This window comes from Contarinia nasturtii, unplaced genomic scaffold (assembly GCF_009176525.2).
Source record: "Contarinia nasturtii isolate CC-2019 unplaced genomic scaffold, AAFC_CNas_1.1 Cnas_scaffold_695, whole genome shotgun sequence".
Lineage (NCBI taxonomy): Eukaryota > Metazoa > Arthropoda > Insecta > Diptera > Cecidomyiidae > Contarinia > Contarinia nasturtii.
The window spans coordinates 7,955,677-7,973,222 of NW_022198046.1; the positions used below are offsets into that span (position 1 = coordinate 7,955,677).

A 17,546-nucleotide genomic window follows, 5' to 3' on the forward strand; every position below is an offset into this window, starting at 1 on the left:
GCCTTCTTTGAATTAAGAAATACCATTTTTTTATTTGCTGATACGGGAAACACTCTATTGTACATACATGTATGCCAGAAAATGCTGTGGAAAATAAGCATCTCTATTTATAGCGGTATTTTATCGTATTTTTTGATGTTTCTAGAGAAACTTCATATTGTTTGCATTGAAAATAATCGAATTGTTCAATGCAATTAGAAATGAAAAGCAAATTGAGGAAAATCTTAATTATCAAATTCGATACTTTACCATCGCCAAATCTTACAAATTACTGTAAATCAAATTGGTAACTGAAGTTCGCATCCAACCTAACGAGAGGAGTAAGCAAAAAATCCAGTGTAAAAATGAGAGGTTTTTGAACTTTTCAAATATACTCAAGAAAAATCAAGAGCAGAAAAATCGTTAGCTCAAAAGATACATGGTATTAAAAAAGTCATATTTTTTCATCATTAATGGATAATTTTTAAATTAAATTTAAATTTTCGGTCATAAATATATGTCGGATTGTTTTCCGTTGTAAAACGAATATATTTATACAAAAACTTCGGATTTTAATAAAGATCGCACGCTCAAATTGTTTCCTTTAACAAATCAAAGAATTCCGTAACTAATGATGACTCAATTATGTCGATTTACAGTGCAGACATTGCCAAAAATTTGGCCCAAAATTATATGTGTATCAATCAGATCAGCCTACAATGTGCTTTCACTGAAATATCTGACTGAGAAATTCATTATTTGGCCGGCAACAGGACGCAACAAAATATCTTTCAACTTAAAAATTAACCTTTTCAATTGAATTGTGCACAATTCTTATAAGAAACGAGTCCAACAGAACGAACTACATGAAAAAATGAAATATTGAATAAAATCATAGTTTTTATTTATTTTTCATGGAAAATGTTCAAAATTGTTTGAATTGTACAAAAAAAAAATATTTCCACGAAGTTAGTTGCGTTCTACGAATGTTGTCGTCATTTCGACTACGGAGATTTGTTCGCTGAAAGGTTTTGAAACATCAAAAGGCAAAATGGCTGCACAGCTAACGCCACGAGTGGATACAATTTGCACTTTAGAAATGTCAATATTGGTTGGTGCCGTCAAAGTAATTTAATATATGGCAAACTAAAGATATTATATACAACAACTTACATTTCAACCGAAAATTATACATTTAAATAGTATCGTTTGTAAAATAAAAGAAATTGACGATGGATGATGGACAAAATGCACGTACAATTCATTGCGGTAATTTGAATGCTGACAAAATCACCGAAGAATTGCTGTATGAGCTATTTTTACAGGTCAGTCAATATATCGCAGAAAGAAACTAAGCAAATATCAACTAAAAATTGATAATTATGTTAAATATTTTAGGCTGGTCCACTTGAAAGGGTATCAATACCCAAAGATAATGGTAAAAATCGTCAATATGGTTTTGTCACATATAAGTTTCAATGCTCGGTTCCGTATGCCATGAACGTTTTCTCGGGCACAAAACTGTTCAATCGTGAATTGCGATTGAACAATCGTTGTTCGAATAAAAACAACAACAATGGCATTGAAAACAATCAACCGCGTGGCAATCAAATGTCTAATGTACCACCACCGTTATTGCCAAATATGCCGACCACACATCAATTCCAATTGCAAAACCCATATGGAAACGATGCATTGCGTGGTGGTGTCTTCAATAATCGCGGTTCAGCCATGAATCATATGAACAACATGATGCCAACAGCATTTACTCCAAATTTACCGTTACAATTTCCGCAGAATGCACAAATCGATTATCAAACATTATTGGCACAGAGTGCACAAATGTTTGCGATGGCAAATAATATGGCTGGAAATAATATGGCAAATGACAACGAATCACATAAGCATCAATCGAAAATGATGCATCACCACGACAGTCGACCACATAATCAAAACAGCAACTACAATCGCGATAAGGACAGACGCAATGATCGAAATGATCGGCGACGAGATCGTAGCAAGGATAGAAGTCGATCATTGAGCCGAGAAAGAACGGATTGGATACGAAATAAAGGAAAGGGTTCCAATAGTAGGTCAGATCGACGTGATCGAAATCATAGGGCAGGCAATAACAATCGCCGTAGATAAATGAACCATTTTGATGAAAACTGCGATGCGATTGATTACATTTGTTAACCGATTCTACTCATTATTAATTTAAATAAAAAAGCATGTGTATTTTGAAGGGCACGCGTGTCTTTTTGAAAATAAAAAGAAAAAAGTAAATAAAAATATATCAAATTTGGTAGCATTTTGCCAAATCGTTTGTAGAAAAAACTGTTTCTAATTTTATTTGGATTGGATTTTTTTTTAAATGGATTACAAATCGAATTATTCAAAGAAAATGGAACTGACGAAAATTGAATTGAAAATTCATATGAAGAAAATAGAAAGTTAAAGATGGTGGTATTTAATAATTAAATTGGGATGCCAATTTTGAATTTCAAATCCAAATAAACAATTGATTTCATCTAGAATCATTATTTTTCAAATAAAATTAAGTGATTTATTTGATATGAACTTCTCAAATCGATTTGTCAAATATTATGTTGACTACGATTGACTCAAATCAAATCATATGATGAAAAATTCGAGAAGATTTTAAATTTTGCATAAAAATGATGTCATTTAAATTCATTTCAATACAGTAGAGTACAGAAAGGAATAGACACACAAATTATATTTTCTGGAGCGATTGAGAAAATTATCCGTTGACATAGAATATGGAAAGGTAAAATCTAATTTTAAATTTCAATTTCGATTTTTTTTTCCATTTTTTTCTAATTTCATTCAACGACTATTGGAATTAAATGAATTCCATGAATTAACAACACTTGTTTAGGAAAACTTGTATTTATTGCAACTATTTCTAAATACAAAAAGGCATTTAAAATACAATTGTCCTAAAAATGAAATGATTTTGTTTAGCCAAAACTGAATATACATAATTGCCAATTTTATGTTTGTGAGAAAAAAAAATACATTTTGGAATGTTTTTTAACCGACAATAGTGATTTCGATAGTACAAAATTTATTAATTCTTTTTATTAGAGCTGAATGTTCAAAAATCTCTCTCTCTATCTCTCTATGCTCTTCTAATCTCTATTCATACTCTCCGAATTAGTTTGATACAAACGGAAAAAACTTTAAGGAAGTTGACAACGGAAAAAGCGATAAAAAATTTAAGAAATTATGAACAAATTTGTGTTAAAAAAAAGTTTGAGGCTTGATTAATAATAATAATAATAAAATAAACGCCCAGTGTGCACGATTTTATCTCTTAAATTGCTTAAACATTAAATATTCATCTTCGTGTACTGTCATGCATGATTTCTCTGGAATTGTATAATGTTATTTCATCATTTATCTTTCCGATTGACCCCGCATTTCGGTAATTGTAATAGTTATATGCAAAACATTGATTTAATTCTCGTTTTTAAGATTTCGGCGTTGTAGGGCGGCGGCAAGGTCTTGTTTCATGGCAGCCTGTGCTTTCTGATCTGACAATGATTGAATGCTACGCAAACCATTTACAATGTCTTTCGTTTTACTGAAGTAAATTTCGTTAAGCGTATTTCGAATTTTATTCTCCATATCCTCAACCATCCGACCGATGTTGGCAATGTGTGGCGATTGTTCGTTTACATTTGCATCTTGTTCCACCTGCAAAAAGCAAAGAAAAACACACACACGACATAAGAGAAATCTTGAATTTTTTCCTCAAAATAATAAATGGACACTGAAAACAAATCAAACGTACCTGTCTGGTTAAACTGCCGCCCAAGTTCATCGTGCCCGAGCCAGTTTTATTGGTTTGTAGCCACAGCATCGCTGTCGATGTGAGTTTGTAATGCGCCATACGACCGGAACTCTTCTCTTGCACTTCAACCACATGAATTGAGTCCCAACAGCCCTTGATTTTTTTGCTGCCATCACCAGCTTTTTTAATCAAAATTACACCGGCAAAACCATGATTTAAATCCCACAGGTACACAGACGAAACACCACCCTCGTAATACATGTCACGATATTGGTCGAATGCATGGTTTGCTTCAATTTCCAATTTACGCAATCGTTCCGATGGCATTGAACCATCTTCAAGAGGTGGATCGTATGTATTCGACCATGGTGATCGGTATGAGTCACCATCACGATTATAATCACATAACAAATAATCTCGACCGCTCTCCTTATCTTTCGCCACTTTCAGCGGTTGATCCACCGACGATAGTAAATCCTCACATAGCGCCGGTGCCAAATCGATTAAATCAATCAAATTCTTTTCGATTTGTTGAGGCGGTAATCGGCGCATCAAGTCCAAAGCGCAATCCATTTGCATTTCAGTCTAACAACGAAACAAGAAGAGAACCACATATTGTTGTTTAAAAAAAAATTAAATAGACCATTGATTAATGGTCATGTTCAAGAAAATCGCCTTTTTTTGAATACAACATTAAATCTTCGGCATTAAAACCTTATGGGCGTGCCATATTTCCAGTTTTCATTGTGAACAGTGACAACGTATACACATTCGCTATAATGTCGTCGTACTCTGTGTGCAATCGAATGTCATGATTTCATCAATTTCTTACCATTTTGTTGCTATGTTTTTTTTCCTCTCGTTATCACAACACGGCAATTTATTCGCACAAAATATATGCAGAGAAAAATCAAGCAAAAAATGCCCACTGATCTTTCACTCGATTAATGAGTATAATATAAAACAATTTACAAATTTGTGTATATTTTTTTGTTTAAATGAAAAATAGAACTGAAATAGCAAGAGACTTGTCTTGTTTCTACAGACTTTCTTGTGTATACGGGTTGGTATGATGCATACACATAGTTGTGTTTGTGAGGCGAGATTGACAGGTTTGTGAACTACGAAACTTTTGACAGTTCATACACTGTCTCCGCCATTCAAGTAGCATGAACGTATTCACAAGACCAATACACTTAGTAAATGACTGAATCTCAATTAGATCGGATGACAATTGCGCTCTGCTAAAAAAAATTCTAGAAGACGCACATGTTTTTCCAGGGAAAATCATGAAATTTGTCATCCAACAGTGTTAATTTGTTATTATTTTTGTGTGCTTTGTTTTGTTTTTTTGTCGTAAATGCCTTAGATAGGCAAAAACACACTAATTTATCAGTTTTTTCGTATTGAAAATGCTTCTTTTTTGTTCATAAACTTTGCTATCGCGTCTAAGAAAAAGAAGTGTGTGCGCTACAAAATCAGTGCTCTCTTTCGCAGTGGTGCAAAAAAAAAACACAGTCGTACAGTGTGAATCATGATTTGAGGTAAAACACAAAGTAAAATAAAGTCATAACGGGACCGAATTGGTTGTGTTTTATCTCTGCAGAGTTGTCATTAATGAGCTACCAAGAGTTACATTAAAACGTAATTAGACATTTTTTTATGTGTGCAACAAACAACAAATGGCTCACTTTTTGTGTTGAATTTGATTGTGTTGGTGAGAAAAAAGACTTTCAGTGTGCAATACGGCATTCAAATTCCAAAATATAGGCGAAATTGGCGAACGTATATGTGGTTTTTTTTTAAATGTTGGTGTAACATTATTCAAAGAGGTTGGTGTTAGAAACTTGCTTTGAATTGCACCAAATCGGATTTAAACAGTTCATTTACGCATTATAAGTTTACGTTCATAGGCGTTCCATCGTTGTTGTCGCCATTTTTTTTCATTCGATGTGTGCACAAAAATAAATTCGCTGTGAACAAATCGATGTTTCGTTTTTTTTTATCTTCATTTGAGAAACCGTGATATAACACAATGTGACGAAAAACGTTTCATTCGTATAGTCATTTAAAAGGTATACTTTAAGACTAAGTAACATTTTCATTAAGACATAAATACAACCATTCAATTGAAAATCAATTAGATTTTGTAATCTTCGCATTGTATTTCATTTTGTTTCATTTAACGTAGAGAAAGCATCGATAAATTTAACGTGAGCCAAATCAAATCGATACAATGGCGTCCGGAGAATTATCTTTGACCAGCAACAGTAGCCAAGAGGGGAGTCATGAATTTGGTTGCTATTCGAATGATCGAGCACGTAAAACGTCGTCCGATAGCACAAAGAATTTTGAAACAATAAAAAAGCAATACGATGAAGCTTTAATGGAATTAAATTCGCTGCGATTACGTGAAAGTAATGGCGAAATGCAAATGAGCCATTTAACAAAGCAACTGGAATTCTACAAAGAAAAATATATGGATGCAATAAATCAAGTTGGCCAAACGGCCATCGAAGGAACGTCATTGCGCACAAAATATGCGGACATATCCAATGAAAATCGACGATTGCAGCAGCGCATCCATCATTTGGAAAAGCAAGTAACGCAACAAGAAAACGGTACGCATCAAACCGTTTGCACATTTCACGAACAGTACAATGAGCTCAAGAAGAAATATGATACGAATCGCATTGATATGGATAAACAGCAAAAGGAAAATGAAATGTGCAAAAAGAAATGTGCCGATTTATCGCGAGATCGTAATTCGGTGGCATTGGAAAAGAATGACTTGAAACAACAGCTAACGAAGGCATTCACACAATTGGAATCGGCATTGCATGAGAAAAATATGCTACGAGAAGCCAGAGACAAATTGATGCAACAGAATGAAATTCAAATAAAAGAGATGCAACAGTTGATGAATCAACGGGCCGACGAACTAAGGCGTGTGACAGCTCAGAGAAATGCCGTTAAATTAGAATTGCAAACAATTTTGGGCGAAAAAGACGTAGTTCTCGAAGAAAATCAAAAGATGAGCGACGAATTAGCGGCCGCCAAAGAACAGTTGGAAAAACAATACAAAAACGATCAATCAATGATGTATGAAAATGAGTCGCTGAAGAGACTACGCGACGATCTTTTGACAGAACGTAATTGTCTTCGTGAACGACTCGAGGAAAAGGAATTGATGAAAAGTCATGACAACGCTTGGAACGATCCGGACACAAAGGAGAAATATCAATTGGATTTGAATGCAGCCAACAAAGAGATGGAGAAGCTACGGAATAGCTTGGAACGAGTCAAAAGTGAATTGAGCAAAGCACTGGATGAAACAGAAGTCGCCAAATCGAGACGGTGAGTACCAAGACTGACTATTTTTGTCATCGCTGAAACTTTGTTTTTTTTTTCAATGTCATAATTTGAAATTATCATGGTAACATTTTGAATTATGGGTGCAGACAAGTGAAACGAATTTAAATTGACCGTTTTCACATTGATGCTTTGATCATAATTTGAAATTCATTGCGTTTGCCTTGTTTTACTACATTTTTTGTTTGCTAATAATTTTTCCTTCGTTCATTTAATATCGTTTCAGCGACTGGGCAATATCAGAGCGTGAAAAGATAGTTTTGGAGCGCGACAACGTTAAAATTCTCAATGATGAGTTACAAAAAGAGCGTGATACGGCTGTTTCTGATTTATTACAAGCAATTCGAGATAGTGAAGAGATCAAAAAGCAAAAAGATGAAGCTTTCCAAGAGATCGACCATTTGCGCAAGCAACTTGAATCACAGGTGAATTGTTCACGTCGCAGTATGCGCTGGAGTTATGCACCATATGAAATGGATGCATTGGCCAAAAATGACACCGAAGTGGTCGAAATAGATATGAGTTCGATTGGACCAAATGACGATATTGGAATCGTATTGGAAGGTGGAAGAGAAGATTCACAAAATCGAATTGATGGCAACATAACGGTGGTGAGTGTGTCGAAAGATTCACCAGCCTATGGCAAACTTCGGCCAAACGACAGTATTATGCTTGTAAATAACATCGATTGTTCGTCATTCTCGAAGCGAATGGTCATCGAAACGATACGTAATGGTTGCGAGCGATGTGACATTGTTGTAAAACGGCAACGTGTAACCAGAGCGCACATGTATGCTGTTCAATTGAATTTATTAAATTCAAATCGTGATCATGGTCTAAGCTTAGAGTCGGGAATCTTTATTTCAAAAGTGGCACCCAGTTCGTTGGCATCGGCCGAACAGAATTTAACAGCTGGCGATCGTATATTAGCCATTAACAATCAGTCAATGGACGGCATTCTAAGTGGCAACGATGCAATGACCTATTTAAATGATGAACGTGCTGATACATTGCATATCATTGCATTGAAACAAGTGACACATTCATCGGACACAGAAACGTTCAGTCGACATAAGCCAAATCAAATGGAAACAACCAGCACCCAAACTGATGAGAGATTTACTTTTGAGGGTGAATCGACGCGAACAAATTCGTCGGGTAATTCAAAATCGACGTCAAAAATATCGGAAATGTTCAATAAATTCCGTGGAAAAATTCACATGCACGGTCATAGCAATCAAAAAGGTAGCACAGCGTCCGAAAGTGATAGCTTATGTCAAGAAAATGATGCAATTGCCGCACTTGATTCGGTATTGAATAACGAAAATACAACGACCACCGGTAAAATTAAAGAGAATATTTTTGGTAAACGATCGAAAAAGGCGAAAAAAGAAACAACAAAAGAGGTCAACAAAAATTTGGGCACATGGCCAAGGGCAAACATTTTAAATACAGCAACCGGACAAGAGAATCATACAGGAACAATTGTGCAACCACGTAAGAAAGAACGACCAGCCCTATCGTTATTCACCGGTCCAATAACATTGGGTAAAGATGAAAAACCATTGGGCATGAAAAAAGATAGCTATTTCAATGTCCACATGCATGAAACAACACCAATGGGTGTAAATAAACCGGGGCTATCATTAGTGTCGAATGTAAGCCGTAATTCGAATTCAATTCCGTTTCATTATGCACCATCTGGTTTGAATCGGCATTCAGTCTATTCAACGATGGAATCAGAACCCGTCATGCTGGAGAGTGGAAAATTACAATCGAAAAATTTGCCCGATATGAATCGAAAATATCACTACCATCATCATCATCATAATATGAATCGGCTCAGTTTGAACATTACACCATCCATGGATAGTACTAGCATATACAATACGGTCATCAATCGCAAAAGCAACACAAATACTCTCGACACAAAAGTATCAAATCATCCAATGTCAATGGATTATGTGGCGTTGAAGAATTCAACCGATTCATTGCTCAATTCGAAAAGTCCAATGTCGTCGTTAGATTTCAAACCAAATTTAACACATCAACAAGCCCAGGATCTCATTTCATTGAAAAGTCAAAATTCAATCGACTCATTTCTATCGCCAAAAAGCCCACCATCATTAGAATCGAGCAAACCATTGTATCCAACGGAGAATCCCGACTTTTACAACAAACGTTCATCGAAAAATGTATCGAAATTCCCAAGTGACAGTGATAGCTTAGGCATGGAATCGATTTCATCGCCAAACAATAGCTACACAAGTACATTACCATCATATGCATCGAACAATAGAGCCCAATCAATGCTCACATCAAACGGACGCATTCAACGAATGTTCACACCTTTCGCAAATCACAGTCATCCACATCATCACATGAGACAATCAAGTCCACTGACAATACCGTTGACTCAATCACTGGACATTACAGGTACATTTTAATGCTTAACATTTATTTCAGTTTTATTGAAGTCATTTTGTTTTGGTTTAATAACAGGAAACAACAATTCATCCGATAAGCTGGAGTATGAGTTTGTGCAATCGCATCATTCACACGGTGTATCCATGGACATTGATCAATATCAACGGAATAAAGTGCATCCAACTCGTGATCGTGACATAATATACGGCAGTTACGGTCATGCTTATGAAGGCGGCACATTTCCACGTAAAAAGGAAAATCAACGAGTACGAATTCCATCGAATCCAAGTGTAGCTAGCAAAAGTAGTGATATGAAAGACAGCACCGGATCGATTGAACACAGTGATGGTTCACCGATGCCACCGCCATTCAAAGTTGAAGTATTAAGTCATGGCGCCAACAGCAATATGTCCGAACACAATCCGGGGCCCGGATATTTGCGACGCATAACGATTGACAAGAGTGCAGGACCACTTGGAATAACGATTCAATGCAATGAAGGTGGTGGCATTTTCGTATCGACGGTCACAACAAACAGCATTGCAAGTCGAGCAGGTTTACGCTGTGGAGATCAATTGCTTGAAGTTTGTGGTATAAACATGAGAGATGCAAATCATAAAATTGCGGCTAAAATCTTACGGCAATGCGGAAATACGATGACAATGCTCGCCCAGTATTGTCCAGATAGTAAGTAATTCGTCATTTTATTTCCGATGATTTTGTCATTAATCGATTTTTTTTCATTTTGTTTACAGAATTTCATGGAAATATTGTGCAACACATAACAGAAGAGGATAGTGTTAGTCGTTCAGGTTCGCCGACACCACGAAATTCGCCGCGAGGCGTTGCTCGTTCAATGGCATTATCACCAAGGCCGGTTAGCATGCAACCACAATCTGTTCCACAAGCAATACCGAAACGTTCGCTAATGTCATCGAATATGAAGCAAAAGTTCTCCGACAGCCTGGAAAATCAATCAGATTTTAGCCAAACCGGATCACCCGATTGCATGTATGATGAAGAAGAGCCACGTGTTTTGACATTAAACACAAAGAAAAGCACAAATTTGGGGATCTCATTAATGGGCGTAAGTACCAAGGCATTCTTACTTAAAAATTACTATTCCATTACTCCACAATTTCTGGTCCATTCCTCAGATAATTTTTCCATTCTGTTCCATTACCTAGAGTTATATGCAATTGAAATAATCACAATATCAACTAGATATTTATAGAATGTAGTAAAAAAGTAGTAAAGGTTTGATCACACACATACAGGTTTTTCATTTCACAGATCCAATTTACCAAATAACCACTACCAAATCTTAATTTTAAGCAATCTGTTTGCGTAAGCGCATTTAGCCATTAAGTTGTGAAATTTAATGTGTTCGCCATACTGAAAGTAAAAAGTACACACAGTGTGTAAGTGTTACACTGTGATTCGATTATTTCAATTTCATTTTCCATTACATTCCATTACATGTTGATTAATTTCCATTAATTCCATTTTTTTCTTCTGATTATCTCTAGGGAAATGCAGTCGGTATTTATGTGCATGACGTGCAGAAAAATTCATTGGCCGATATTGCTGGCATGAAAAAAGGCGATCAAATTCTCGAATACAATGGAGTTGATTTGCGCAGAGTCACAGCGGAATATGCGGCAATGGAAATATCGAAGGCATGCGATAAAGTCACCGTACTCGTTCAACACAATATGACAAGTAAGTACATGCGGAAATACACCACCAAAAATGGGATAGAATACATTTTTTAACGATTGTACTTCCTTACAGAGTTTAATCAAATCAAAGACGAAGCAGGCGATTCTCTCTATTTCCGTGCCGGATTTGATCGGACAGGTGAACTAAACGAAGGCGAATTGCGATTTGTCAAAGATGACATTTTATACGTGGACACAACAATATTTAGAGGAAAATTTGGCCAATGGCGTGCATGGAAACTCGATGAATATGGACATCGATTAAGATGCGGCATCATTCCGAGTCAACTAAAGTAAGTATTACAGTTATCGATTCTCATAGTCTTCAAACCCATAGAAAAAGACCAAATTTTTATTAGTTAGATAAATTTGAAATTGAAAAGTGTTTAAACTAAAACGTATTTTGAACATTTGCAGAATTGAAGAGGAATTACGTCTATTGACCGATACTGCTGATGGAGAAGGAACGACCAAGAGAAAATCTGCACGTCGATCGTTCTTCCGTCGAAAGAAGCATCAACGCAGCTCATCACGTGATTCAAAAGATCTGTCCAGTTTCAGTAGTACACAATTGAGTTGGTTCACTGATTCGGGCATCGTCGGAGAAGACGGAACACTATCGAGTTATCAACGTGTTGAGCGCTTAGATTGTGAGTTAAATCATTTGAATGAAATCCGAATCGGCGGCGAGTAATCATGGTGTTTTGATTCTCATTTTAGATATGTGCCGACCAGTATTGATTTTGGGCCCGTTAGCCGAATGTGTGGCTGAAAAGCTAACAATTGATTTTCCGCAAGTATTTGAACGATTTTTGCCCACCACTATGAATTGTACACAAGAAAATATGGAAGAAGGACTTCAAAATAACATTTTGGTCGACTATCGACGTCGAGGTAATATCTACGAGTGTACGCCAGTTCAAGCCATCAGAGACTTGTGCGATAAGGTATGTGTCAATTTCATTGAAACACCCAAAATGAATGTGAACACCATAAAAATGTCTAAAATAACATAGTTATCATTTCAGAATCGCCATTGTTTGCTTGATGTGAATATCTCTGCAGTGGAACGATTGAAACGGATTCAAATCTATCCGATCGTGCTGTTGCTGCGTTTTAAATCTGCCCGACAAATCAAAGAGATCAAAGATAAAATGTCAGAGAAGGCAGCAAAGGAAATGTATGAGCATGCATTGAAGCTGGAATCCGATTATCGGCAATATATATCAGGTGAGTTGATCACAAATTATGTTGTACATACATTTTTTAATGTCATATGATGCCTGACTATGGAATGTTTATAATTTCAGCTGTCATACCAGCCGGCGTGAACATAACGCATATGAGTACTCAAATCAAAGCTGCCGTTGATGAAGAGCAAAATAAGGCACTTTGGGTTCCAATCACAAACTAATAGAGCTACATTTTGAAATTACTGGAGCATTCTTCATACTTACATCGAAAACAAACGACCTTTTCAAACATTAACTTTGATAGAATTTAAAAAAAAAAAATGTATAAGGACCAGTTCACATTTAGCAATAGAATGTGTTTAATCAACAATTTTTTTTATAATTACCACCAATATTATGCAAGAGGAAAAACACGTATAATATTGGCGGTAATTGTACTTACAGTTCTGTCTGCCTCAGCAAAGAAAGACAAATGACGACCGTCTTTTGGCATTTTCTATTTGCTTTTTCTAATGCAAATTTTTTATCATGGTTCACATAATGTGTCTTCCACCATCCATTCTAACCAAATGCAATGAATTGCAATTGCGATTGTTCTTTTTATAAATTGTTCGTTGTGTTGTCAATAGTCTTCGTTCATAATGATTTTTTATAAAGTATTTTATTGGTGCTTTAAATTCGAATTTTATGTTTTAATTGTTAAATGGTTAATGGATTTATTGATTTAGCACTAAAGTCTAGAGACAAATAAATTTATGTGTGTTAATGTGAGTGAAAAAAACGGTATAAGAAAAAAAACACAACACATTTTCACTGGCGTTCATAGTCGATGTCGTGTTTGTTTTCCTTCTTATGCCGTTTTCTATAACGAGCAATAATCTAATTGAGTAAGTCAAATTGTATTGAAATGTTTTATAAAAACTTAAGGACTATTTACATGTACTAGAGTAGAAAAGGTGTTTCTACACACCTAAGGTTTACTTAGCTCGTTAAATTGATCGAAAGAGCCATATTGCTCGGATTTTTTTCCACTTCGAATCAATGCCTTCATCATACAACATCATTAAATAAAATTATACATATTTTGTATATGTTTTTTTTTATAAATTGTTTACACAAATGTATAAAAATGTTTTTGATTTAAAACAAAGAAATATGCTCTCTTCTCGTTTTCTATTAAAATTGATATACATATGGATAAATGACTCTTTTCTGCTTAAATTTGTGGTCCAATTTGAAGTTTTCATAAATGATAATTGTTCTGACATAGTCGCACACTAATCTGTCATACTTGTTTCCTGAACGAGGTTATGAGAATGTGCCAAGAAGAATATACCATTGATTTGAAGCAGAAAAACGTGAATTGTCTTTAGCTGCATGTTTTTTTAAAGTTTTTTTTTTTTAATCTGAAAAAAGTTACAAATCGTCGTGGAACACATACAAAATATGTTTTTCAAAAATAAAAATGTTTGCATTGTAGGATCTTTCCGCTCCAAATGAAATCTATTTTACGAAAAAGATACATGCGACTCTCACTTCCTTAAATTAATTTTTCACTAGCCTTTTTTTTCTCTCGATAAATATTGTTTTTTTTTGTGTGTCAGATAAATATGAGTGATGAATGAGTTGTCTAAAAAAAGATTTAAATTTAACTTATTTACAAATGAATTGTTTTCCTAATAATTCGGTTTTTTAAAAATCTATTTCTTCATTGAACATTTCTGCAAAATCGTCGCTTAGATAGCTCTTTTTATGAAACCAATCGCTGCTTGAATGATCGGGTTCTTCACCCAATTCATCATGAATGTTATCGTCTGCATTCATTTCAGGATTTCCGTCATTTTTCGTGTATTTTCCCAATGATCGGGGACTTCTTGATGTCACGCGATATTCAAATGGAATATTATAACATTTACAAATGCAACAGGATGGGAAGCGGAACCAGTCTGAGAAGATGCCACGACATTCGTTGTGTGGATCATATGCCAATAGCCGATGAAGTCTATACTGTTGTTCACTGAAATTTCGAGATACGAAAAAAGGTACATTTTGAAGAATATATGTATGAATGAATACAATGAGAACTTACCATCTGCAGCCGTCACGACAATACATTTGCTTGTGTTCCTGAGTACACTTTTCCCAATGTACATATTGCTCGAATGGATACAGATTCAGTAAGGCTAACACTTCGCCACGGGTGTTATTTGCCCAAAATGGTGCAACAACTTCTTCTTTGACCGGACAAGCGTTCCTAAAAAATCACATCAAAATCGATCATTTTAACTTTCTTTTGCGGCACAAAAGGAAGACTTTATTTCAACACGATTGTCAATTGAATATTTCATTGGTATATACTATGTTTTACTTACACTCCTTTTGAGCTAATGAGAACGGGTTCTTCTTTTTCGGCGACATCTTGATAAAGTTGTCCAATGGTATTGTCATCGGATGGTTTCGCAGTTTTATCCGGTTTTGGATTACCATCGATATCAACGATGCTCTCAGTATTAATCGATTCATCTGGCGTAGAGTCGTCGTCGTCATCGATCTCTTCACTCGAAACGCTCCCATCGAGATCGCTCGAATCAACCTCAAAATGTATCAAATTGTCATCAACTTGACTTTTTGGTGTTGTACTATTCTGTTTCAAAAACATGCTTTCGGTTCGATTTTCTGGCGTAACAGCACTTTCAGTCGTTACATTTAATGGACTGGCTGTTGTTGTTCGATCATCTTTCGTATAGCCATATATTCTCAATGTCGTCGATATGGTGGCTGCCACCTCCGATTTATTGCTTTTATCCGATAAATCAGGTGCACCAACAATTTCAATGTTATCATTTGATTCGTTGCGAAGTTCCGTTACTAATTTTCCATTATCGCTAACATTGGCGAATATATTTTTATTCGCATTTTCGTTGTCAAATTGATCGAAAATTTCTTCAATAGCCGCATCAATCACTTCTTCATATGGATCATCATTGCTTTTCTCTTTTGAACTATCTGTATTTCGTGTTAGTTTTGCACTCAACACCTTTCGTTCGGCCGATTTTGTCTTTTTGGTCGGTATTGGTTCGGTGGATGAGGAAAGCGTTGAAGTTGACGCTGATGTTTCGACATTCGTTGATGCAGTTGAGCCGGCTCGTTGTGTGGTTCTGCCTCGTGAACGGGTTGTCGTCGATCGACCAGTCGTACTACGAGCCGTTGACGCACGTCTATAGTGAGCCTCCGATAACAAATCACTATTTTTCTGTTTTGATGATTCTTGGTACAAATACTTGTTACGTTTCCATCCAGCTCGAGAATAACGTACGGCTGTTTCTTCAACATCATCCAATGTGATGTCATTATTTGTGATTTCATTTCGTAACACGGATATATGCCGTACGTCACCATACATTCGTTTCATCATTCCTTGATTTTCGTTCACAAAGCGTCGAACGGCATGCCATGGATACATGGTGCCGGGCAAATTACAATACGCTTGCACCGATAAATCACATGGAATCGATTTGATCAGCTGAGCACGACCACGGCGAGCCGTTTTATCGCTGCAAGACGCACCCGCATCAAATCCATAACAATCAATGACTGGCACGGTCAATGCAAAAACTGCAATTAATGCTAACATAAAGTTTTTCGTCTAAAACAAACCAAAAAAAGAAAGGAAAAGAAATTTATATAAAATATTTATAAAAATACCGATAAAATTGATTGAATCGTTAAAAAAACTATGATTAACATATCCGATGACTATTCAACATTTAGACATTTATGATTTGATAAATTGTTATTGAATGACTAATTCGTTCGGCGAAAAAATAAATATAGTGATCATTGTTTGATTTCAATAATCGCACTTTATATGGTTTCCGAGTAGAAATGGCAAATGTGAAAAAGACATGGAAATAAGAGTTTTGACTTTTCAGCAATTGATATCACATAAAATGCATTGATGCATTCAAACATATCCATTGAAAGCAGCGATCATAAATCCACATCGTTGAGCCGTTAGCAAAAACTAATGCAAAAGCATTGGAAAACAAAATTATGCATTTGTTGACTAAAGTAAAATAATAATAGATTAGAAAGTGGCTTGCGTTTTGTAAGTTTTTTTACTTGATCTTGCAATGGTTGTGTTGTTGATTTTTGTGTATTTTGTTTGTTTTTTTTTTGTCATAGTAGTCGATGTTGTCGCCGTTGTTTGCGACAGTTGGACAAATACAAGCACAAAGATACTCACACAGGTTGCATTGAGAAAGAGAAATACTAATAACATTGGTCAACAATTATTTCATATTCTTTTCACATTTCTTTCATCATTCCATAAATACATACACACACACACATACGGTCCGGTAAGAGGTCTCTGCCTCTTTCTACATTCATGAGCACAGTTGATTCGAATCTTTCGATACGTGTTGCATTCTCTTCGTCGCGTCGCTGGCTTAGTTACCCATCAACCGAATGATCGCGACTTACAAAGAAATAGCGATCCGATTAAATATTCATAAAAATTTCACTCTTGATACATACTGGTGACTTTTTCCCGTTTGTTTTTTTTTCACTTTACTCTTCTCTTCGTTTTTCTACATTCATTCGTAGCATATTCGAGATTTGCAATGTAAAGATGACAGCATCAAAACTGAACACATTCTTGCCCACACAGAGAAAAAAAATGTAAATAAAATTGAGATGAAAACAATTCAAAGTTATGATTACTGTTGCACGCTCCTCACTTGCACTCCACTCGCCAATTTTGGCCAAGCTGATTAATGTCGATTAAATAAATGAACGTGTACTTTTTGGATATGTTCGAAATTCCGCCACACCATATCGACGGTCTTTCACTTTAAGGCGTAGGGTAATGTGTGCTGGTGCGTGTACGATGAACGTGCGTTTTTGTAAACCATTGATTATTATGCTCAACAGCATATTATTGAACGTTTCGAATAAAAATATGCATGCGAAGGAAAACACATCGACACACACACACACACACACACACACACACACACACACACACACACA

The 17,546-nt window shown here is 35.7% G+C and overlaps 4 protein-coding genes across 6 annotated transcripts in view; 2 read left to right on the top strand and 2 right to left on the bottom strand.

Moving 5' to 3' along the window:
* The first annotated feature begins 1,089 nt into the window (after positions 1 to 1,089).
* Positions 1,090 to 2,316, top strand: LOC116341000 (RNA-binding protein 7). Its single transcript, XM_031767816.1, has 2 exons — positions 1,090 to 1,304; positions 1,378 to 2,316. Exons 1-2 carry the CDS (start codon positions 1,212 to 1,214, stop codon positions 2,125 to 2,127), a joined length of 843 nt encoding a protein of 280 aa, XP_031623676.1. The 5' UTR covers positions 1,090 to 1,211; the 3' UTR covers positions 2,128 to 2,316.
* A 714-nt stretch (positions 2,317 to 3,030) lies between these two features.
* On the bottom strand, positions 3,031 to 4,865 carry LOC116340852 (F-actin-capping protein subunit beta). The gene is made up of 3 exons (XM_031767566.1): positions 4,632 to 4,865; positions 3,800 to 4,384; positions 3,031 to 3,702 (listed from the first exon to the last, which is right to left on the bottom strand). The coding sequence occupies exons 1-3, from the start codon at positions 4,632 to 4,634 to the stop codon at positions 3,463 to 3,465; spliced, it is 828 nt and encodes a 275-aa protein (XP_031623426.1). The 5' UTR covers positions 4,635 to 4,865; the 3' UTR covers positions 3,031 to 3,462.
* A 151-nt stretch (positions 4,866 to 5,016) lies between these two features.
* On the top strand, positions 5,017 to 12,833 carry LOC116340460 (disks large homolog 5). 2 transcript variants are annotated; one of them, XM_031766957.1, is made up of 11 exons: positions 5,017 to 5,874; positions 5,991 to 7,156; positions 7,398 to 9,607; positions 9,674 to 10,285; positions 10,354 to 10,685; positions 11,128 to 11,320; positions 11,393 to 11,612; positions 11,737 to 11,969; positions 12,040 to 12,266; positions 12,336 to 12,549; positions 12,630 to 12,833. In XM_031766957.1, the coding sequence occupies exons 2-11, from the start codon at positions 6,036 to 6,038 to the stop codon at positions 12,731 to 12,733; spliced, it is 5,466 nt and encodes a 1,821-aa protein (XP_031622817.1). In that variant the 5' UTR covers positions 5,017 to 5,874; positions 5,991 to 6,035; the 3' UTR covers positions 12,734 to 12,833. The 2 variants fall into 2 exon arrangements, with proteins under 2 accessions (XP_031622817.1, XP_031622818.1); XM_031766958.1 differs by having other exon boundaries at positions 12,348 to 12,549.
* A 321-nt stretch (positions 12,834 to 13,154) lies between these two features.
* Positions 13,155 to 17,546, bottom strand: part of LOC116340461 (protein spaetzle 4) — a 7,067-nt gene continuing 2,675 nt past the window's right edge. Inside the window, exons 1-4 of one of the 2 annotated variants that reach the window (XM_031766959.1) lie at positions 16,854 to 16,919; positions 14,885 to 16,158; positions 14,602 to 14,766; positions 13,155 to 14,529 (exon numbers count right to left, since the gene is read on the bottom strand). In XM_031766959.1, coding sequence (XP_031622819.1) covers positions 14,205 to 14,529; positions 14,602 to 14,766; positions 14,885 to 16,158; positions 16,854 to 16,904 — 1,815 coding nt within the window. In that variant the 5' untranslated portion in view covers positions 16,905 to 16,919 and the 3' untranslated portion in view covers positions 13,155 to 14,204. Of the gene's footprint in view, positions 14,530 to 14,601; positions 14,767 to 14,884; positions 16,159 to 16,853; positions 16,920 to 17,546 lie in introns of those variants that run through there. The other variant, XM_031766960.1, reaches the window with a different exon arrangement.